Source organism: Rana temporaria, chromosome 7, assembly GCF_905171775.1.
Source record: "Rana temporaria chromosome 7, aRanTem1.1, whole genome shotgun sequence".
Taxonomy (NCBI): Eukaryota; Metazoa; Chordata; class Amphibia; order Anura; family Ranidae; genus Rana; species Rana temporaria.
Window position 1 is genome coordinate 157,895,177 of NC_053495.1, and position 24,428 is coordinate 157,919,604.

At 43.7% G+C, this 24,428-nt stretch overlaps 1 protein-coding gene across 2 annotated transcripts in view; it reads left to right on the top strand.

Moving 5' to 3' along the window:
* The first annotated feature begins 559 nt into the window (after positions 1-559).
* Positions 560-24,428, top strand: part of KIAA1614 (KIAA1614 ortholog) — an 80,660-nt gene continuing 56,791 nt past the window's right edge. The window contains exons 1-4 of one of the 2 annotated variants that reach the window (XM_040360241.1): positions 560-1,093; positions 14,858-15,567; positions 15,642-15,705; positions 23,087-23,218. In XM_040360241.1, the coding sequence (XP_040216175.1) occupies positions 14,880-15,567; positions 15,642-15,705; positions 23,087-23,218 (884 nt within the window). In that variant the 5' untranslated portion in view covers positions 560-1,093; positions 14,858-14,879. The remainder of the gene's footprint in view (positions 1,094-14,857; positions 15,568-15,641; positions 15,706-23,086; positions 23,219-24,428) is intronic. The other variant, XM_040360242.1, reaches the window with a different exon arrangement.

The window sequence follows — 24,428 nt, forward strand, 5'->3', positions numbered from 1 at the left end:
TGTCTGGTAGGCAAGTGGTTAAAAAAATGAAAAAAAATATTTATTTTTTTATTAAATTTTTTTACCAAGGTTTACAACCACTTTAATGTTTGAAATTATTTCAAAATTGACTTTGCTTTTAATATATGATTTTGGAGCAAATGACCTTTCCCCATACAAATGTTCAATCCTGTTCCTTCAAATTTTCCTGACACTGCAGTCCAAAAATGAACGGCGATTTGACCCGAATAACGGTTAGTAAATGGAACGTACGTTTTTCAAACAAAGAACTCTGAACAAAAATCTACTGTTGCATATGAGTTTATTACAAGCTACACTAGTTAAAACTTTTCTTTGTGAACTTTTTTTTTTATTTGCCCAGAGGGGCTTTCTCTAGTCGTCACCTTCCATGTGTTTCTTGTCTTATTCAGTCATTGGTTGTGCTCCTCCCGCCCAGTCTTTTCCTCTGGATACATTGTAAAGCCCTCTCTGTCCATGTGTCATAGGAAACACCAGCCTGCCTCCCCCCACAGCTGACACTCTCTGCAGGCAGGCAGGCAGGCAGGCTCCTTGAGCAAACGGTATGACTGTGCAGAGGGGCTGGTTAGATATTGACTGAGAAGTGCAGACAAATAGAGGGGGTGAGTTTCATGTAGAGGAGGAGTGAGGGAGAGGAGGTCATAGACTGAACTAAGAAAAGGGAGGGAGTTCAGGCCAGAGAAGGAGAAAGGCACACAAGTCTTGGGGGCTGTGAAATAAGCTGAAACGTAGTGGAATCATTGAGAAAGGATTAGCCGGTGACCGAGGACAGTTACTTTCCCTTAACTTCCTGCAGCATCTGGCAAGCTGGAAGCATTCCTGGAGCCGGGATGGGAAGAAGACGTTGAAGCTGCCAAACTCACATAAAGAGAATTCTGAGTTCAGAACAAGCGTCTCACTGTGTGCCCCCCAACGCCTACGATGGGCCAGACGCACTGCCATAAAATGAGTCGCCCAGGACCCCGACAACTCCAATCAGGTGTGTGAATTGGGGGACTGGGGGCTGCTGAGGCCACAGCAACACATGGAGACAGAGGAGAGCCTCAAAGAGACTGGTCTACGCTGCCCACAACTGGTAAGTCATACAACACCGCTGCCATCAAATTAACCCGTGTTGCTACTTTAAAATGCCTGCCGTCTCGAAACGAAGGACCGCCGTGTACAGTGTATACAGGTTCGTAGAAAAGTGGTGAGAATCGAGGCGGATTTCAATAATGTGGCCTCCTAGTCCAATTGTTGGGCTTCTCTGCCAGCGCAGATGTTTGTGTCCTCACATTATACAGAGAGAAATAAATGGTACCCGTTTGTCGTTCAATAATTTTATTCCGGGAAATAATAAGACAAAACCTATAAGATAATGGCACCTTGGCTTCCCCCTAAATGTTTACTGTGCCCACCTATGTGGCCTTTCCACAAAGACGGGCCTGGTAACTGTGTTTCGGAGTACTTGGCAACATAAAGTGTTAATGTTCTTTTTTTGTTGTAGCTCAGGATCTCTGGAGAGGATCAGACAGCACAGCTCACTTTTGTATAAACTTTTATTTTAACCCTGATGGTCCATTCATGGATTTCTTTTAGAAGGCCACCATCATTTTGGTGCACAGTTTTTTGCAATAATTCCATTTCCTTTACCTTCTAGGGGAATATCTGAGCTGCTCTAGTTTCTAGAATAAAAAACTGTCCTTTATGGTAATTTTGTGTGCGTAGACAACTTGCAACTGATCGGAAACCGATCAGTTTTCTTCTTTTTTTTTAAGGCAATGTATACTGGTATATTCAATGTTCTTATATGTCCAGTTTGTGAGCCTAAGACCCCATACACACTATACAACATTTGTTGTCTGATTTCCTTAATGCCTCGTACACATCGTCGGACTTTTGACCATGCAAAAGTCAGTCGGAAGTCCGACGGAAAGAAACAGAACAGGTTCTCCATCTAAGGTCCGTCGGACTTCCGACAAAAAAAGTCCGATGGAGGCTACACACGGCCGGACTTTCCGAGAAAAAATGCCTGTCTTGACTTTTTTTCTCGGAAAGTCCGGCCGTGTGTACGAGGCATTAGAGTTACCAAAACCATGTAGTGCAAGGGCCTGCCTAATGGCATACAAATTGAAACTCTTAAAGGGGTTGTAAAGCTTTGTGTTTTTTCACCTTAATGCATCCTATGCATTAAGGTGAAAAAACACCTTGCACTCTCTGGGCCCCCCAACCACCTCATTTTACTTACCTGAGGCACAAAACTCTGTGGGCTCGCTCCCGCAATGGTTTCCCCCAGCTTGAGGCGGCTTTTCATTGGAGATTGATAGCAGCGCAGCCATTGGCTCACCATACAAAATGAATGGGCTCAAATCGCACTGCAAAGAATCGCATGCGATACGATTCCTGTCAAACGCATGTGGTTTCCCGCAATGTCATCTGAAACAAATGGAAAGGAAGCAGAGAGGTGCCAAGTAGCCCAATATAGTTTAGTAACTCGGTTCATTAATACAAATAGTAAAAACTTATAGTATTGCACTTGCATGGTGGAAGCAACAAAGGGTATGTCGTGATCAGATGATTCTATAAGGACGGGCTCGTAGCTGGCTCAAATAGCTGGAGGCTGGGCGAAGAGAGCCGCCTCTGGGAGTGGGGAACAAAACAGTGGGAGAGGCAGGAGAAGCCCAAGCCACAGCCACTGATGTCCGCAGTCAGATCAGGAGCTGGAGCTTGGCTGGTGGAACTCGTCATGCAGGGAAGTTTCCTGCACTGCTCCTGTGTGAACCCAGGCTGAAGTCACTATGACAAGCCTAGGTTCACACAGGAGCAGTGTGGGGAACCGCATGCGATTCGGACAGGAATCTCACTGTATTCCTGTTCAAATTGCATGCAATTCTTTGCACCGCGATTTGGGCCCATTCATTTTCATTCATTCAATTATACCGCAAAGGTATCCGATTCATGTATCGAAGCATTTGTATGTGTACTCGTGCAAATACTCTGTATCGGCACCGATACCAATATCTGTGCAACCTTGGGTTTTACCAATGGCAGAAAACAGAGAGGAGATGGTATGGTTGCCAATAAAGGTGGATATGCCACATACTGATTACCTTCCTGAAAAAGCTTTCACAACCTTTTTAACATGGAGAATAACTTGAAATAACTTTCCAGTCTCAGGAAACCAGTGCTAATAATTGCTAAATCTACAGCTTATGGTATATTCGCATGGTAGCCAGTGGGAATTAAAGGTCCGCTTCCTTCATTCATAGGTAATTTTTTCATTCATAGAAGCTATGTAGAAGTAGATCTAATTCTGCAGCCATCACCCATATATCACACTGACTGCAACTCCCTTTATGTTGATGTTTTCAAGTCTCTAATGACTTGTTGAACTGTGGTTTATAATTTGTGTATCTATTTATTTGGGATACACTGATGGATTTCAGCGCCTTCATATCAGACTTGGCACAGGAGCTTTAGTGCCGGTTCACACAGGGGCAACACGACTTCCAGCGTGACAACTTCAGCGCGACTTAAAACGCAACTTCAAGTTGCCTCCAGGATAGGCGACTTTGCCAGTGGCCAATCAAACAATAATCGGCTCTGTGGGAGGGAGGGGTTTGCCTGAGAAAACAATTTTCTCTTCCTGTAACGTTGCTTCAGTTAAGCCAGTGATCCGACTTTGGAGGCGACTTCCATTAAAATCAATGGGTACAAGTTGCCTACAAGTCGCAGCAATAGGAGGAAGGAGATGGACAGCCGCACTCCGAAATAACTTTTCAAAAAAGTTGTCTTTTATTTTCAAGCAGGAACATGCATAATCACCACAACCATAAACCAGGACAGCCGACTAGTTTCGCACTCTTGCTAGTGCTTAATCATGGCTTGATTAAGCACTAGCAAGAGTGCGAAACTAGTCGGCTGTCCTGGTTTATGGTTGTGGTGATTATGCATGTTCCTGCTTGAAAATGAAAGACAACTTTTTTGAAAAGTTATTTCGGAGTGCGGCTGTCCATCTCCTTCCTCCTATTGCTACTGCTACGTGCATTGCCAGCACCTTGGTAATCCGACCGTCCCTGATTGTCTATAGGGCTCACCTGGAGCAGTGAAAATCTTCTTTTGCCTACAAGTCGCCTTGAAGTAGTACAGGAACCTTTTCTGAAGTCGGAGCGACTTCAGTAGTGTACATTTAAGATGGCTCTCATTCACTTTAATGTAATTTCTCATGTCGCGCAACTTGGGGCAACGCAAGTCGGATCCCAAGTCGCAGTAGTGTGAACCGTCACTTACAGTGTATTGTTTCTTCAACAACTGTGGGCAGTAAAGACATACCACCCTTGTTACTATACTATTGTACTTTGGACTGTGAGATGTAAATTGCATAGGAACTGCATAAATTGTCCAAAACGGGTAACACTCCAGTAGAATATCGACCACAGACTCTTCTGCTTTAGGTCAGCATGGTTAATCATTGTGCCACCATCTTGTTATGATTTGCTCTATCTAGAAGTACCTATAGTCTAGTTCCAGTTATTAAAAAAACAACCCCTACATGTTTTTAACCCAACACTGACATACACATGCCTATGTTTTAAGAACATGTGTTCTGGGACTTGCATCATCATCATCATCATGCTTAAGGCTGCTTTCACACTGTGGCGCTTTGCAGGCGCTATTGCGCTAAAAATAACACCTGCAAAGCGCCCTGACAGCTTTCACACTGGAGCGATAAAAAAAAGTCCTGCCAGCCGCATCTTTGAGGCGCTGTAGGAGCAATGAATATACCACTCCTACAGCGCCCCTGCCCATTAATATCAATGGTGCAGTGCATCCAAAACGCCTGCAAAGGTGTGCGTTTTTGCGGGACAGTTTAACCCTTTTTCGAGTTAAAACCGCTACGCTAGCACCTGAAAATCCCGGCAAAAATTACGGTTAAGCGACGCTAAAAATATATCGGCACTTTAGCGCCGACGCACCCAGCGCTTCAGTGTGAAAGTAGCCTATCTCTTACCAGAGGAAAACAGAATCTGGCTGATTTCAATTTCAGTCAACAATGGTACTGAAAGACGTCTTTTGCTGCATTTTATAACTCAGACATGCTATTGTTTGCCCGAACCTGTAGAATTGCCAGGTATCCAGTCACTAGCATGCTTTCTCAATACCGTAAACATTGAATCTACTGAAGATATTTCTCTTTGTATTGAGTTGCATGTCTGACTAGGTTTTTCTGTTGTCCCATTCTTGTTGGGGAGGTCTTCTACCATACAAAGAACATAGCCGTCAGTATACCCCCAGCCTAAGTAAATTCTTGGTATGTTCCCATGGAGAATCCACTAAATAGCATGGGGCATATAAGGTCTGCATCTCCTGGCCTCCAGGGCATTCTCTGGAGGAAGACATGGGGGATTTGCTTCAGCTGTTGACAGCAGTAGTGCATCTGGAAAAAAAGAGCTCTGCTTTCATGAACATGCTGAGGGTGGGGGGAAATCTTCTGCTGTTATCCAGCCAGCAAAAGGGACTCTGAAGGAATCCAGACTACACCACCCCAATATTGGTGCACTACAGTCATATTAAAAAGCACCATACATAAATACTGCCCTATTTTAACTTTATGCAGTATAATTTGCTAGTGCTACTATCTGGTCCACCAGTAGTCTGCATTTGCTGTATAAACTGTATACTGTAGATGTCAAATGATCAATCATACTTAGGCCGGCCATACAAGTAGCACATTTCTTTCCTGCAACCCAAAAGAAATTCGCTCAGTTCCCCATCAACATAGAAGTGCTAAACAAGACATTGTAAAGTAAGTAATGAGGGAAAAAAATCAGCTGCAGACAGGGCACAGGCCATACTGGTGCTTAGTCCTTTGCCCTCTGCCTGCCTTTTTTGGGCAAAGCTTCCTGAGTCTAGTTCTTTAAGACGGAAGTATTTTTACAGCACATACCATAATCCCAATGGAATTTGAGCAAAACCATAACACTTTCAGGAAGCAATTCTTTCTTATAATAGATATAAACATGGGGAAGGTTAAAAAAAAAAAAAACTATAGAAGCAGTGCATGCCCACAGCATGTTAAAGTGGTGGCGAGGGGGTAGTATAGTGCCCATTTATTCCCAGGAACCTTAATGTATTTGTGAAGTCACTAAAGTCCCATAAACTTGAACATGCTATTGTCATTTCAACAGTCAACTTAAAAAAGAAATGCAGCTTTTATTTGTTCAAACAATTCCTGTTTTGGGCAACAATGCTCTGTCCCTATCTCCTAAGTGTCCTCATTTGTTGTCACCCTGTCACACAGATTTCTGATGGAGACTACAAGTGGACAATTCAACAAACATTACACAGGCATGGTCTGCTGTTATCACCATCAGGAAACTCACCCTGGGAAATGCCATGCAGCCATTGCTGGAGCACATGCATACATACAAGAGGTGGCTACAAGATATGTATATATTTATTTCCGGTAGTTCTATAGATCAGAGGTGTCCAACCTTTTGACCTTCCTGGGCCACATTGGAAGAAGCAGAATTGTCTTGAGCTGCACATAAAAAATAGCCCAACAACTCCTTCTCCAGATACTATTAGGCTAGGTTCACACTGTAGCAGGTGGTTGTAGGTTCGGGAATTGCAGCTGTTCTAGGACCCATAACCACCCACAGTCAAAACGTGATGCTCTGTAGAGATGCGTGGGGCTGCCATTTATTTTTACTGGCACCCCTATGTATCTAAACCCAGGCACCAAAACGGAGATCTGTGCCGAAGGGGAGCCACACTGCAGCCAACAGTATATACCAGGAGCCACGGCTGTTCACCTCTGCCATAGATGGAGCGAATTTCGGCAAGTCCCTGCTGAACTGACCAAGATTTTATCCATCTGTGGCCAGCTTACGAAACTCTTGAGAACTCCAACATGTCTCCACAATTGTCTGTGATACATGTACTTGTATACACAGTGTAGGGACACTGTGGCACTGCATTCGTCAAGGCCTCGTGAAACATGAGCAAAGTACATGCACAGTTAACACTCATCTGTTGGCACTAATGCACTGTGGACACAATTTCTGTTGGGGATCACCTCTCCCTAGGTGTGCAGCATTTCCGAGCTGGTACCATGGAGCTTGTCCACCAACCCAGCAGTCCTGTTGCTTCACTCAGAGTGAAAATGTCTGTTGTTGTTTCGGGGGCCCCTACCACATCTTTACCTCCCTGATTCCAGGCTAGGTCCCTAGGTACTCTGTGTCACGTCTGTCAGTGTGGGGAACTGATCGCTAGTGAAAGGGCCAAGCAAAACCAAATTCTTCCCTGCTAAAAGATCTTCTTAGATGCAGCATTAAAGGGACAAGAGAAAACTCCATTGATTTTTTTTTAAATTAAATAACAATATCCACTCACTGGATATAACTTTAAAAGAGCCCTCACAGAATAATTCAGCTTTTGTTCCTAGCCAGTAATGCAAGATGGCGCAGAAACTCCATCCTACATGACATCATCAATCTCCTTCCACTTTCAGTGTTCCGTTGCAGACCTTTGAGAGAGTCTGGCAAGGATGCAACACTTCACGTAGGCGGAGCTTAATGACATTCGCACGTAGGGTGGTGTATCCGCGCCATCCCTGCGTAAATCGATAGGTACTCTGCCTGTCTCAGTATGCCAACTTATACTTGGTCTTAATTGCCTCCAGTTTTGTTATCTACAAACTGGAGGTAATTATTTCTTAATTTGGTGCATTAATAGCTTCCTTTTTTTAAAGTGACGCTTCTAGGAACTACTTGAATCTGTTGCACATCTCAATAAAGTTACTTGAATGGGCGGTGCAGGCCATTTTAAAGCGGAATAATGGCAAAAAAGATGTCATTAACAATTCATTGAATTCCTTCCCTCCTGGTCTCTTGGTAGACGAACCACATTTACCTGTACAGTATATATCTGTGCTATACTCCCTCACTACTCCATTTGAACTCTCACAAAATAATGTTTTTTTTCGGCTATGGGGGAGCATGTGACCTCCTCCCATAATTCTTGTTCAATAGTTTTTAATTGAAACTGTAAAGAGGTAGACCGAAAAATACAAAAATAAGGCCTTCAATCGGCCTTGCTTGAATTATCTAAGGCCTCGTACACACGACCGAACATGTCTGCTGAAACTGGTCCGCTGACCAGTTTCAGCAGACATGTTCGGTCGTGTGTATGGCCGACCGGACAAATGTCCGGCGGATCGGACAGGTTTCCAGCGGACAAATGTTTCTTAGCATGCTAAGATACAAAGACCTCTCTATGGTTTGTCTGTCCGCGTGGATTTCGGTTTGATGGTGTGTACAACCATCAGACCGAAATCTCCGAGCGGACATGTCCACTGAAAACGGTCCGGCGGACCGTTTTCAGCGGACAGTCCGCTCGTCTGTACGGGGCCTAAGATTCAAAGATTCCAAGATTCAAAAAGTGCAAAACTGCGATGCAGGCGGCATACAACATTCCTCCTCCCATAATTCAGTGCTAATGCTGTTACATTCAGTGGTTGGACTCCTGAACACTATCATGTGCTGTCAACAATCATATGTAAGCACTAACACAAGCTTGCGTATAGTTTGATTTTCACCTCCGATGGGGGGAAAAGAGCCCTGGAGGGGTGTAGAGTGGACAAAATGATTTGCAGGGTGTACTACCAACAGCATGTTTTTCAATGATTTAAGAGATCATCTCAGTTGCATCCTGGGAGCTTCTCTGCCACTATAAACCATAGAGAGGTCTTTGTTTAGACTAGGGCTCTTTAAAATAGGCCACTTTTATTACTGACAGCTGTGTGTCTTAACAAGCTTTACAGTGGATATTTCTTAATGAGTTGTCCCTAACCAAATGGGCCCCAAGATCCTGCAGGCGTGATAACATACAAATACAATGTAAACATGATGGCTATTGACCACCTTTATCTGTGACCTGTCAGTGACTTTCTACCTCCATCGAGGGCCCAACTAACAGCCAATCCTCCAGAGGCCTAAAAAGCCCCCTTACTGAAAAACTCAAACATTCATTTCATTGATTTCCAGCTCTTGGCCTGTAATCCAGTCACTTGAATGACAAATGCTCCCATGAACAAACAATCCTTCCAGTTGACCAAGGGCCCCTACACGTTTCTTAGGGAGGAATGCTTTGATTGCTTTGATGCTCTTTTCACAGCTTCACCATTCAAAAGCTGCAAACTGAAAACAAGTGTACTTTTGGACTCCGTCAGCATAGCCGTCCCTGTGGCTTCCACAGTGAAAATAGAAATGAAGCCCTGTTCAGTGTAAGAGCACCCCAGATGTATTATGTTTTCTTCTTCTGTCAGAGTTGAAATATACTTTTGGCATTCCGCAGATTGTGAATTTGGCTTGTGACTTCCTGCAGTAGTGCTCCAACGATCCACATTCCGCATATTTGACATCCACTGTATATTGTGATAATGAGAAATCTGCTGACATAAGAGAAATGGATCACACAATGTTTTCTTAATGTAAAATAATCTTAAATGCTAATTTAACCCAGTACTATAAACTCTGCGGTATGAGTGGAGCCTGGTATGTTGAAACCCACAAGTGCCTCACCTCCTGGCCTCCATCACTAGGAACTTTTGGCTGAAGTACCTATTCCTTTTACAACCATTGCTATCACACCTAGCTTTATAGTAGTACTAAAGGTAAAACCAACAATTACATACAGTAGATGTTGAGGCCTGCCAATCGCATTAGTAAAAACACACAGCTGAGCAGCTATTTTACCAGCCCCCTAACTGCTCCCCCTTAAAGTGGATTTCCGTCGAAAAATAAAAAATTAAAGTCAGCAGCTACAAATGCATTAAGTTAAAAAATGTTGAGGTTTTAGAACCACTTTAAAGCATGGTTCCAACCACAATTAGCATTTTTTAAATGTATGTCCTTTCATCATGCGTTTTTATAATATAAATCCGGTCACTTAGGCCCGGATTCACATACAGCGGCGCATAGTTATACCGGCGTAGCGTATCGAATATACGCTACGCCGACGTAGCGCAGAGCGGCGAGCACAGTATTCACAAAGCACTTGCTCCCAACGTTGCGCCGGCGTAACGTAATTTCATGGGCGTAAGCCAGCCTAATTCAAAGTAGGTGGAAGTGGGCGTGATCCATTTAAATGAAGCGTGACCCCATGCAAATGATGGGCCAAACGAACGGCGCATGCGCCGTCCCGTGGACGCATCCCAGTGCGCATGCTCAGAATCACGTCAAATACTCCCTAAGATACGCTGAATCACTGCCTACGACGTGAACGTAACCTACGCCCAGCCCTATTCACGTACTACGTAAACAACGTAAAATACGACAGCTGTGTTCCCTGGCGCAGCCATTTGCATTGAGGGTGCTGACTTACACCTGCTATGAGTCGTAACTTTACGCCGGACGTACGACTTGCGTAAACCGCGTATATTAATGCGCCGGGCGCAAGTACGTTCGTCAACCGGCGTATCTCACTCATCTGCATATTCAAATTGTAAATCAACGGGAGCGCCCCTTGCGGCCAGCGTAAATATGCGCCCACGATACGACGGTGTAGGAAACTTACGTCGGTCGGGAGAAGCCTATTTTCAGGCATATCTATTTCTGTGGGCACAGCGCACAGATACGACGGCGCACATTTACACTTACGCGGCGTATCTCGAGATACGCCGGCGTAAGTGCTACGTGAATCCGGGACTTACAATTTAACAAACCGCCGTGGCTCCACAAAGCTATTCAAAAAAGATAATTTATAAAACTGTCCACACCGTTGTCATTTTGCTTGTGGGCATTGTGAAGCCCACAAGCACTTACTTCCTGGAAGTCTTGGATGGGGAGTGATAATTGGGTAGCGCACTGCATCCTGGGAAATGATGACGCACATTTCCCAGGAGCATTAGAGGGAGATGATGTCAGGATCCTAGGTGATTCCAAAGGCAGATTTCGTGGGACTGCATAGCAACAGGCATTTCCAGATGAGTAAAAACATTTTTTTTTCTTTTTTAGGTCTAATGAGCACAATAATTAAAAAAAAAATTTGGGATGGAAACTCCACTTTAAGTATTGTAAAATGCAAGGTGGGGTCTCCATGAATCAAACTTGTTTATCCAGCACATCCCGTAGATGATCGATTGGCTTGGGATCTGGAGAATTCAAACTTGTTGTGTTCCTCAAGCCATTCTTGAATTTATCAGACCCGGCCACCTTCTTCCATTACTCCATTGTCCAGTTCTGATGCTTATGTTCCCATTGTAGTCAGGAGTCACGGATCGGATCATTTTTCGGATCGGCAAATTAAAAAAAATATTCTCCCCACTGTAATATACACATCTCCCCCCCCACTGTAATATACACATCTCCCCCCCCACCCCACTGTAATATACACATCCCCCCCACTGTTCACCCCACCAACTATAGTACCCCCTCGGTGCAAACACCCCCCCTCCTCTAGGGGCAAGAGACCCCCCCTCCTCTCGGGGCAAGAGACCCCCCCTTCCTCTTGGGGCAAGAGACCCCCCTCGGGCAGTACAGACACTCCCAGAATGTGCTTCTTCTCCACGAGTGCGGGCTCCTCCTCTGTGGGTGTAAACAGAGGAGGGGGTAGGCCGAAGCCGCGGCCATAACATTAGGAAAGGCCGCGGCTTCAGCCTAGCTCTGGAGCCGCGGCAATCCGCGGATCACAGTGTGTTCTGTTTCGAAGGGGGTGACCCGTTCGGATCACGGATCAACTGTGATCCGTTGCACCCCTAGTCATAATGTTCTAAACGGTCGGTGTAAATACCGGATATAAAGTAATTATATAATGATTTGTAGATTTGTGAGGATTAATGATTTGTGATAACCAACAGTAAAGGACAACCACTGTATGCAGAGAAAGTATGGCTGCCCCCATATAATTATGTAGCTACAAAGACACACAACATATTATAACGTTGTTGAGACTTTTTACAATAAGTTTATCTCTACTGTACGTGTATACAGTAAGGGAAAAAGTATTTGATCCCCTGCTGATTTTGTATGTTTGCCCACTGACAAAGAAATGATTAGTCTATAATTTTAATGGTAGGTTTATTTTAACAGTGAGCTACAGAATAACAGCAAAAATGACTTGGAGAGGATCTGCAAAGAGGAGAGGGACAAAATCCCCCCTGAGATGTGTGCAAACCTGGTGGCCAACTACAAGAAACGTCTGACCTCTGTGAGTGCCAACAAGGGTTTTGCCACCAAGTACTAAAGTCATGTTTTGCGAAGGGGTCAAAAACGTATTTCACTCATTTAAAATGCAAATCAATTTATAACTTTTTGGAAATGCGTTTTTCTGGATTTTTTTGTTATTATTCTGTCTCTGACTGTTAAAATAAACCTACCATTAAAATTATAGACTGATCATTCCTTTGTCAGTGGGCGAACGTACAAAATCAGCAGGGGGTCAAATACTTTTTTCGACTCACTGTACTTGTAACAGCATGCTCGTTCCAGGTCGTTGACTCCAAGTATTGGAGTAAAAGTCTGAGACAGCCAAAGAACCAACAATTTTAGGAGGAGGTCAGCAATAGCAGCTTTCATATATCCTCCAATACAGGTTTCCTTTAAATTGAATGTTATTGTATTCGCCCAAGTGGAAAGATGTTAGGTAATCATCAGCCTCTGGCCTAGAAGATGAGAAACGCTCTGGTTTGTAATTAAAATGAGAAATGCTACAATATATTTATATCTTGCCTGTGCTCTCTCATTGCCAAGATTCGCCATTCTGAAATTCCTGAGCCAAGCACTTCTGTTTTCAGCTGTATCAGCACGTTTGCTTCTTGGCTTGAGTGGGTAAATCTTTCCACTACGTAGACAACCATTGACAAGTTCAGAACACATCCGCACCTGAATTCAAAACCTCTATCTAATGTTTTTTTTTCTATTGCTGGACTCCACCTTGAGACAGGGTTGATGAACCTGTAGACATGAGATGGTGTTCACTTGATAGATGATGATCTGATGGTGTAGGCCTCCCTGGTTGTGTAGCTTCGATCCATTAGATCCCAACATACTGGTGTGGATGGGAGGTTTAGATGCACCATCCACCCTTGCAGCTGGAAGATTGAAAAACGATGAGAGGCTGAAAATTTCTGCGGCTGACAGGACTGGACGATGCACTGAGCAGTATGAGCCCAGGAACTAATGCTTGGAAAACAGACTGCGTGTGTTAATACTGCCCTAAACATTAGTACCACTTGGTGCACCATCCATTCCCATCAAGCTGCAACAGTTTTCAGCCTCACATAAAGTTTTCTAGGCTGGATCTTTCCAATCACTGATCTACAATCTACAGTTGCGACACGCTCTTTGAACCCAATTCGTAGACAGTTTCCCCCAACCCGCAAACTTTGTCCCTGGTTGACGTGATCATCGGGACAGACCCAGCCAAACTGATATCCACTTTATATAATATCATACAAACTCGATCAGTAATCCGAATTATTGATATGGCTAGAATCCATTGGGAAGGAGATATAGGCCCCGTAGAGGAATATGACTGGGACGAGGTACTGGAAAACACTAAAAAGGCTTCCCCTAGGCTCTCAGAGCGTATGACACAACTATACATTATACACAATTCTGATCCCGGCGCGAATCGCCAAATACCACCGTATTTATAATCTACTATGCCCTAGATGTGCCAGCCAATCATGTACATTTTTTCATATGGTCGTGCCCAGCTATCCAAACCTACTGGACACAAATCATAACATTTTTGCATGACCACATGGGTTTACCCCTTCAACTGGACCCAAAGCGATGTCTATTGGGCCTACACCCAGAAGTATCTATTGACAAGTTTCTGGCCGCCTTCTTATACGAAACCATCTTTGGTGCACAGAAGTTAGTGGCCCAACACTGGATGAAGACTACCCCCCATACCCTTCAGGCTTGGATTGGGGAAATTAATCTGACTCTATCTTTATAGGAAAGTAATTTACAGACATAGGGGTTGCCCAGCCAAATATAATAAGATCTGGGATAGATGGCTGGATACTTCAGACACATGCAGTGAATAAGTCTGTATTCCCGAACCAATATGGGGGTATGAGAAACATCTTGAGCCTCCCGCAGGCCTTATACTATAGTGTAATCTGTTAGTCGCCCAGAGGAATCCCCGGTACAGGGAGTTGTGACATAACATGACAAATGTGTGTGGGTAATGTTTTTGAAATATGTTTCATGGGTAATCCATATGCTTGAGATTGATCTGTATGCTTCTTTTGTACTGCATGACATGTACTGTATCTATATGCCTCACTTACACTTTTTGTTTAAAAAAAAAAAAAAAAGTTTTACAGGCTGACAAAAGTGGGGCTGGACAGTGTGACTGTGCCTTCCACCTGCTCCAAAACATCAGGATTTTATGTACCAAACACCTAGTGTACATGAAACCTTAAGACTAACCTTCACCTTCCATAAACAGACTCAGAGTGTTGTGTTCTAATCTACTCCACCAGCTGTTTCAAATGTACTAATTTCCCCATAGCATGCAGACTACACAGACCAAACAACTTCTCTACTGATATACTAGATTTGACTTTTTGTCAAGTCATCAGCTTAGCCCTCCTCTCTATTTCTAGCCACTCCCCCAGCTTCTAATGTATGCAGTGGCACAGTGACACATAACATAAAAAAGACTTGTGTCTTTCACATAGACTGTGATTTTACGGCCTGACGTTGCCCATCTCTATACTATAAAAGGCAAAACTTGAATTGTGGTTGATTGCTCCAGAGATCTCCTCCTCTGTACTTTGCTTCTTTCAAATGAATATTTAATTAATTGCCATTTTAGTTAAAACATTTCTTTTCATTTTCAGGTCACATTTGAATGTGGCGAAAATGGCAGTGGAGGTTAACCCAAGACAATGTATCCCTGCTGGAGAAGAGAAACCGAGTGCGGTGTACAAACCCTCAAGGAAGGTCAGAGCTGCAGGTGGTAGGACCAGTACTGAACAGTTGGATAAGCCAGTAAAGCATGAAGAAGAATATGGGGCGAGGACTTCTGTGTTACAAAGTAAGGTGAAGGCCCTGAAGGAAAAGAACATGAAGGAGAAAAAGGAGACCAACATTTTGAAAGATGAAGGTGGAGAAAAGGACAAGGAAGATGTTCTCGTGTCTCCTCAACTTCGAACCTACCTGACGGAGGAGTTATTAGAATGCACTAAGAATGGAAGGTATTCTGGTGTTCACCAAGGGAGCTGGGGATCTGATGAGCTGTGGGGGACGTACAGCTCAGATGGGTCCTCAGATGCTCACAGCAATGGCTGCAAAATAGTAAACTCATCAAACCACAGTCAAAACCCACAGAACAACTCTTCACTCTGTCTTCAGGAGCAGCTCCAGCCTTCATCTAATGATCTGAGTGTGCCGGAGAACACCACAGCACGGGATTCGATCTCTCTGACCCTGGCTGAAAAAGTAGAGAGAAACAGACAGGAGCTGAGGAGTAAATTTGGCAAATCAGTCAATCGTGGTGGAGAGATCACTCACAGTCAAGGGCAAACCAGCAAAAGCCGTGAGTATAACTAAGTGGAGCTAGTGGGGTATATGATATGGAACAGTGAACGCCATTCTTGTATAACTGTACTTCTTTCATTGCAGGGATAATCACGGGTGATGTAGATGGAGACTTGGGGTTGGAAATACCTGTGATTGAAGAGTGTGGGTAAGAGTAAAGCCGATGCTAATTCATTGTATTCCAAAAGTTGAACTATGGGAAGTTATAAAACCAGCAGCATTATAACTAAACTTGACTCTGTGCCAACCTCTTGCACTGCCCTGTACAATGGCATTCAGACTGGGAGAAGGAGGGGCGGGACTGGGAGCCAATCATAATTGCCACAAGGAATATGCTTATAGGCTAAGGCCCCGTACACACGGTCGGACCAAACCGATGAGACTTGCCCGTCGGACCGTTTTCATCGGTTCACCTCTGAAGTGGCCGTACGGCCTGATATGTGAACACACCATCAGTCCAAAATCCAATCGGGTCAGAACGCGGTGACGTCAAACACACAACGTGCTGAATAAAATGAAGTTCAATGCTTCCAAGCATGCGTCGACTTGATTCTGAGCATGCGTGGGTTTTTAACCAATGCTTTTCTGTACTAACCATCGGTTTGGTCCGATGGGGCAGCGGTCCATCGGTTCGGTTTTGAAGCATGTTTCGAAATTTTGGACCGAAGGAAACCAGACCGATAGCCTATAGACACGGTCGGTTTGGTCCGATGAAAATGAACTTCGGTTTATTCTCATCGGACCAAACCGACCGTGTGTACGGGGCCTAAGTGAGCAGAGGGATGACTTTATTTCTGCTGCTGCTCTTTCATTGTTTAATCAACACATTGGAAGTGTAAAGAGATTACCATGGCATTCTTTAACTACTTTCAGCCCAGGCCATTTCTGATATTTCTCTCTTACATGTAAAAGTCAAGATTCTTTTTGCTCGAAAATCACGTGTTATTTGCGCAGCAATTTTTCAAACGCATTTTGTTTGTTTTTTTAAATACCCTTTAATGAATTTAAATGCAAAAAACACAATAAATAACCCAATTTGTAAAGTATAAAAGATGATGTTATGGCGAGTAAATAGATGCAATAAAAATAGAAACGTGACGCTTGCTAATTAATAAAATTAACAATAAAGTGCAATGATTCCAGAGGACACTTAATGAAAAAAAAAACACAACACAATATAATACAATACAATAATTACAATGACAAGGACAAGTAAAAAGATACCTAACATGTCATGCTTTAAAATTGCACCCGCTCATGGAATAGTGACAAGCGCTGATACTTTAAAATCTCCATATGCAACACTTGAAATTTTTTACAGGTTACCAGTTTGGAGTTACAGAGGTCTAGCGCTAGAATTATTGTTCTCACTATAAAGTTTCCAGTGATACCCCACATGTGGTGCGAACACCGTTTATATACTGTATGTGTTCATGACCTTCATATGCGTTTGCTTCTGTGCGCAAGCAGCAGGGGATGATTTTTTTTTTTTACACTGTTTTCTTAATTTTTTTGTATCACTTTAATTCCTATCACAAGAAATGTGAACAATCACTTGTGATAGAAATAAGGCATGACAGGTCCTCTTTATGGAAACATCTGGGGTCTATAAGACCTCCTATGCCCTGAAAAGCATGAGATAAAAAAAAAAAAAAAAAACATTGATCTCATGCTTTCCAGAGCAAAAAATTGCAGTATTTACATCTGTCAGAACCGAAAATGACATGTCATCGATTCTGGCCTCCCAGGACCAAAGAGATGGCCTGGGGCTCTATGATAACCTGGCAATCCCACCAAATCGGATCCCTGGCTTCCCGATCACACAGAAGAGCCCCAAACGGCGCTGGTGGTTTGCAGGAGGGGGGACGTCCCCTTCCATCGCCTGTAAAAGTAATCCATTGACTAGTTGGCTGCTAGGATGGATTTTACATAAAAGGGAATCACTGGCTGAAAAAAAAATCTAGTAACAGATCTAGTAACCCGTAAGCGATGTCATGACATCACTTCCAGTTTACAGAAGACTTAAAGGCGCCAATTTAAAAAAAATAATTACAGCATTCAAAACAGTAGCAAGGCTGTGTAAATATCAGTACTAATTGGACAGGAATACAAATCCTTTAGAAGGTAAAGAGCTACATTAAAGCGGAGGTTCACCCATAGCGAACACATTTTCCCCTTAGCTTAATGCTCGTTTTGTCTAGGGGAATCGGCTATTTGTTTTAAAATATGAGCTGTACTTACCGTTTACGAGATGCATCTTCTCGGCCGCTTCCGGGTATGGGCTGCGGGACTGGGCGTTCCTTCTTGATTGACAGTCTTCCGAGAGGCTTCCGACGGTCGCATCCATCGCGTCACGATTTTCCGAAAGAAGCCGAACGTCGGCGCGCAGGCGCAGTATAGAGCCGCACCGACGTTCGGCTTCTTTCGGCTACGAGTGACGCGATGGATGCGACCGTCGGAAGCCTCTCAGAAGACTGTCAATCAAGAAGGAACGCCCGCTCCCGAAGACCCATACCCGGAAGCGACGGAGAAGATGCATCTCGAAAACAGGTAAGTACGGATCATATTTTAAAACAAATAGCCGATTCCCCTAGACAAAACGAGCATCCAGCTATGGGGAAAATAGAAAAAAAAAACGAATTGGGTGAACTCCCGCTTTAAAATATATGTATTTAAATTGTGCGTTTAGCGGTTTGCCTGGAGTTTATCTTTAATGTAAATGCTCCAGGACCAATATTCTTTCATTACTTTACTGCTTAGTGAGTCACTGAGTATCTCATGTACACATGCTTATTCCTGGTCAATGACTCACCAATCAGTGAAGAAAGGATGGCAGCCATAGAGCTTTCATGCTAAAAGACAGAAATGGCATCTGTTAGATGTCTGGAATCTGATTTCTGTGGGTAGCATTAAAATATTTTAGAATAGTGATTATTGCCCACAGCAACCAATCAAATGCCTGCGTTTAAAGGGACGCTATAATGGTAATTTTTTAAAAGCCTTTAAGTTTATAGGTTTTTGAGCTGAATTTTCTATATCTTTACTTTATCTTTATGATATATGTATCTATTTTTACAAATTAAAATTGAATACAATACAGAGTATACCTATAACACACGATATGTAGGGAATAAATCAGACGTCTTCAAAATAGAAGGCACAACAGTAGCCATTTGCTTTCAGACTTTCTCTCTCGGAGGGAGGTGGACGAGCCACTCTCCTAACTTATTCAGTTGTCTATATTCATTTGAGTTTGGGCTATTGAGCTCTTAACCACTTAACGACCGCCGCACGACGATATACGTCGGCAGAATGGCACGGCTGGGCAGATGGACGTACCGGTACGTCCTTTACATCTACCCAGCCGTGGGTCGCGGGCGCGCGCCCGCCCGCGACCCGGTCCGAAGCTCCGGGACTGCGAGACCCGTTCGGCTCTGGTGTCCCGCGATCGGTCCCTGGAACTGAAGAACGGGGAGAGCCGTGTGTAAACACGGCTTCCCAGTGCTTCACTGTGGCGGCTGCATCGATCGTGTCATTCCCTTTTATAGGGAGACACAGTCAATGACGTCACTCCTACAGCCACACCCCCCTACAGTTGTAAACACACACTAGGTAAAACATAACCCCTTCAGCGCCCCCTGTGGTTAACTCCCAAACTGCAACTGTCATTTCCACAATAAAGAATGCATTTTAAATGGTCCCAAAAATGTGTCAAAATTTTCGAAGTGTCCGCCATAATGTCGCAGTCACGAAAAAAATCGATGATCGCCGCCATTAGTAGTAAAACATTTTTTTTTATAAAAATGCAATAAAACTATCCCCTATTTTGTAAACGCTATAAATTTTGCGCAAACCAACCGATAAACGCTTATTGCGATTTTTTTTTTTTTTTTTTGCGTTATAAACAAAAATAGAGCAAAAATTTTGAAAAAAATTCAATTTTTTTTACCTTTTGCTATAATAAATATCCCCCAAAAATATATATAAAAAAAAAAAAAAATTTCCTCAGTTTAGGCCGATACGTATTCTTCTACCTATTTTTGTTAAAAAAAAATTGCAATAAGCGTTTATCGATTGGTTTGCGCAAAATTTATAACGTTTACAAAATAGGGGATAGTTTTATTGCATTTTTATTATTTTTTTTTACTACTAAAGGCGGCGATCAGCGATTTTTTTCGTGACTGCAACATTATGGCGGACACTTCGGACAATTTTGACACATTTTTGGGACAATTGTCATTTTCACAGCAAAAAGTGCTATAAAAATGCATTGTTTACTGTGAAAATGACAATTGCAGTTTGGGAGTTAACCACAAGGGGGCGCTGAAGGGGTTAAGTGTTACTTCATTTGTGTTCCTAACTGTAGGGCGGTGTGGCTGTAGGTGTGACGTCATTGATTGTGTTTCCCTATAAAAGGGAACACACGATCAATGACGGCGCCACAGTGAAGAACGGGGAAGCTGTGTTTACACACAGCTCTCCCCGTTCTTCAGCTCTGGGGACCGATCGCGGGACTCCAGCGGCGATCGGGTCTGCGGGTCCCACGGCTGGGCACTTAAAGAGGACGTACCTGTACGTGCTTGTGCCCAGCCGTGCCATTCTGCCGACGTATATGTGCAAGAGGCGGTCCATAAGTGGTTAAACATCACTTATCAACTGTTTCAGTTACCAGTTGCTTGAATTGCCCCATATTGCTGTCCATCCAAGCTCCAATGCCCGCCATGCCTACCTGGGATTAGTTATTATGGATGTTATGTAAAGTATTGTTTTGCATGTATATGCATTTTGTATGGTGGAAATAACTTTTTATAACTCAATAAAATAAACTTAAAATAAAAAAAGGACTCGTGCCGTGACCGGCAGCTCTCGTGCGCAGGCGCGTGAGTGACGTCATTGTGGCTCTGGCCAATCACAGCGCCGGAGCCGCAAAGTAATTACAGTGGAAGATGTTGGCCCTGTACTCAGTGCTGACGCCGATTCCAGGCATCGTTCTGAGGTAAGTATTTCATAATGAGCTAGTATTGTTAGTATTTGCTCCGGCCAATCACAGCATACTATGCATTTGTCTTGCAGGTTTTTTTTTTATAGGGTTTACAACCACTTTAAGAGAGTGCCCCTAATCTCAGCTGGCTGCCTGTATAGAGGACACCTGGGAGCCAGAAATCTTGCTGATTGATAGGGGATCAAATACTTATTTCACTCACTAAAATGCAAATCAATTTATAACTTTTTTGGATATTTTTGTTGCTTTTCTGTCTCACTGTTAAAAAAAAAAAAAAAAAATACCATTTAAATTATAGACTGATTATTCCCTCTGTCAGTGGGCAAATGTACAAAATCAGCAGGGGATCAAATACTTTTTCCCCTCCCTGTATTATCATGTTCCTTGGCACTGCAGCACAACAGATTGGACTTTGCGCTGCTTTTCCCTCTCACAGGCTGAGCTCTGCTGTATGGGTGGGGGCTGCAAGAGGCTGATACCAAGTCAAATTCAGGCATTCATACTGTTTGCATTTAAAAGTAATGATGTTTTAATGAATAGAGCTGCATTAATTGTCTTTTATACCTCCCTAAAGTTCAGCTTTAATGAAGTGTAGTCTGCTCAGATAAACAACACACTTGTGTCTTCTTACACACGAGGCGTATTGTGCTGTCATGGAGGAGGATTCTGGTAGTGCAGCTGTTGTTGGAATGGAATTTCTAGCAATACTTAGTCGCTGGCTGCCAGAACACAATGGGAGATCCAATTCTGCAACAGCTGAGCATCGAATGGTTGCTTAATCTTAGACAGATGCATTTCACGGGATTCTACTGTATAAAGAAGTGATCTCCATGAGCTCCCTCTTTTCTCTCTAATGCCGCCTACACACGATCATTTTTCAGCATGTCTAAAAAACAAAGTTTTTTCCAACTTCATCAATAAAACGACGTTGCCCACACACCATCGTTTTGAAAAATGATCTAGCAAAGCGCGGTGACGTACAACACGTACGACGGCACTCTAAAGGGGAAGTTCTATTTGCCTTTGGGCTGCTTTAGCTGATTCCGTGTTAGTAAAAGACGATTTGCGCTTTTTTGTCTGTTACAGCGTGATGAATGTGCTTACTCCATTATGAACGGTAGTTTTACCAGAACGAGCGCTCCCGTCTCATAACTTGCTTCTGAGCATGCGCGGGTTTTTTTCGTCGTTTTAGCCCACACACGATCATTTTTTACAACCCGAAAAACGATATGGTTTAAAATGACGTTAAAAATTGCAGCATGTTCGGAAAAAATTGTCGTTTTTCAGAACCTGAAAAATTATGTGGAGCCCACACATGATCATTTTAAATGACGTTTTTTAAAAATAAAGGGCCAGATTCACGTAGATGGTCGTATTTGTGGGTGGGCGTAACGTATTTGATTTACGTTACAACGCCGCAAGTTTATCATGCAAGTGCTTTATTCACAAAGCACTTGCCTGTAAAGTTGCAGGGGCGTAGTGTAAATCTCCCGGCGCAAGCCCGCCTAATTCAAATTAGCCGGGTAGGGGGCGTGGAGCATTTAAATTAAGCGTGTTCCCGCGCCGAACGTACTGCGCATGCGCCGTCCGGAAAATATCCCAGGGTGCATTGCTCCAAATGACCTTGCAAGGACGTCATTGGTTTCGACGTGAACGTAAATGGCGTCCAGCCCCATTCACGGACGAGTTACGCAAACGACGTAAAATTTTCAAATTGCGACGCGGGAACGACAGCCATACTTAACATTGGATACGCCACCTAGGGGGCATGTTTATCTTTACGCCGCTTATCTCTTACGGAAACGGCGTATCTTTACTGCGACGGGCAAGCGTACGTTCGTGAATCGGCCACTCATTTGCATATTCTATGCCAAACTCAATGGAAGCGCCACCTAGCGGCCAGCGTTAATATTGCACCCTAAGATACGACGGCGCGGGCCGTCGTATCTTAGGCATGTTTAAGTGTATCTCAGTTTGAGCATACACTTAAACATACGATGGGCTTAGATTCGGAGTTACGTCGGCGTATCTACTGATACGCCGGCGTAACTCTTTGTGAATCTGGGACAGAGTTTTTTTCATGCTGAAAAACGATCGTGTGTACGCGGCATGATTCTCAGTATAGGTGCTAGAATGGAAAACTCCCGGGCACATCTTGGTATTTGTGTGTGCTTACTGTAAGCTTGTAGAATTCCATTTGTCGATCTCTCCTCTGCACTTCACATTAGTGCAATGCCAGAAGTGACAACCGCCTTTAATCTTTAAGCCTAAACCATATGTCATGTATCAGTGTCTGCCCGTCGCTGATGTCCTCGTCTAATCATGCCCTAAAATGGGTTATGTCCTAATATTACCTCCTAGTGCGTTTTGTGTGTGTGTGTTTATTTTATGTTTTATACCCAGGTCCATTAGGGGGCACTGTAAGCGTTGGCCTCTCTTCTCGTCCTATATTTTTCTACAGTCTGACGTTGCTTGTAGCACTCGGGGAAGTGGCGTCATTATTAAATCTCTTCTAATCCTCTCCCAGGGAGCTCAGCGCCCGTCACGAACAGGCCAAGCAGCTGCTACAAAGAGCACGGATGAAAGCGAAGGGGGCCAGTCCCTTGCGAGCATCCCACTGTGTCCTTGCACATCCACACTCGCAGCCCACTCTTCGCCGGTAAGCTGGGATAAGGGGGGGAACATAAAGCCTGAATGAGGAGAGTAAAATGTATGGAGGCGTGAGACTAGGCAGAAAAACAGGGGGGATTAAAAGATTCCATAGAAAATCAGAAGTCATAATGTATGAAAACGGAGAAAAGGGATCTCACGGGGACGTGATGGTGTCACTGGAGTCGTTTTCTTTGTTTAAATGTTATTTGTATAGTTGATATAAAGTTGTACTGTTGTCTTGACTCTGCTATAGCCTCCTAGGCACTTCCCACCGTCCCTGAAGGGCTTATTGCTTTATAACCATCTTCAATAAATAATGTCACATGGTACTGAGAAAATCTATAGGCTGCCATTTCTGACCTCTCTATTTTACAATTGCCAGTTCCACAACTCTTATGGTGATCAAAAGACTTTTCTGACTCTCCGAACAAGTGGGTAGATCAGAAGCTCTGATTTTGGCTTTTCTTTGGTATCACTAGCTGCATTCTTGTCTTTGGTCAGTGAGAAGAGAGCCAGGCAACTAGCATTTTCACAAGATGGTTGATCAGTGATGGTGGCCTCCAGATTTTTTTTGCGCGACAGGTGTTCATTGAAAGGCACCTTAGCTGTCAAGTTTATTAACTTGCCAGTTGCTTCTTTTTCCTCTGTTGGCATGGATACATTGATTTCTAGTTCCTCCTTTATAGGGGAATGCAGCACGAAGGGTGAGACTTTTTGGGCAGGTGCATGTTATGAATATGGCAGAATGTTCTTGCTGCTGGGATACAAAAGAGATATTAGAGGCCAGGAAACTATTCAACTAACTTAAAGGGGTTGTAAAGGTTTGTTTTTTTTATTTTCTAAATGGTTCCTTTTAAAGGGGTTGTAAGGGTAAAAAAAATTCCCTTAAAGGGGATGTTCCAGTAATTTTTAATGTCCATTAAAAGTTAGCAGCTACAAAAAGCATAGCTGCTGGCTTTTAATAAACATACACTCGCCTGCTCCACGTTCCAGCGACGCGCCGGCCAGGGCTCCGTTCCTCCCCCCCCCCCCCCTCTCCGGCTGGCGTCTTCATTCTAAGTGTGGGCACCCGGCCGTGACAGCTTTCGGCTTCACGGCCGGGCACCCACTGCGCATGGGCGAGCGGCACTGCGCCATCCGATTGGACAGGCGATCGCCTGGGACCTGTCACGTGTCCCAGGCGATTGCCTACAGGAAGGGGTTGCCAAAAGGCAATT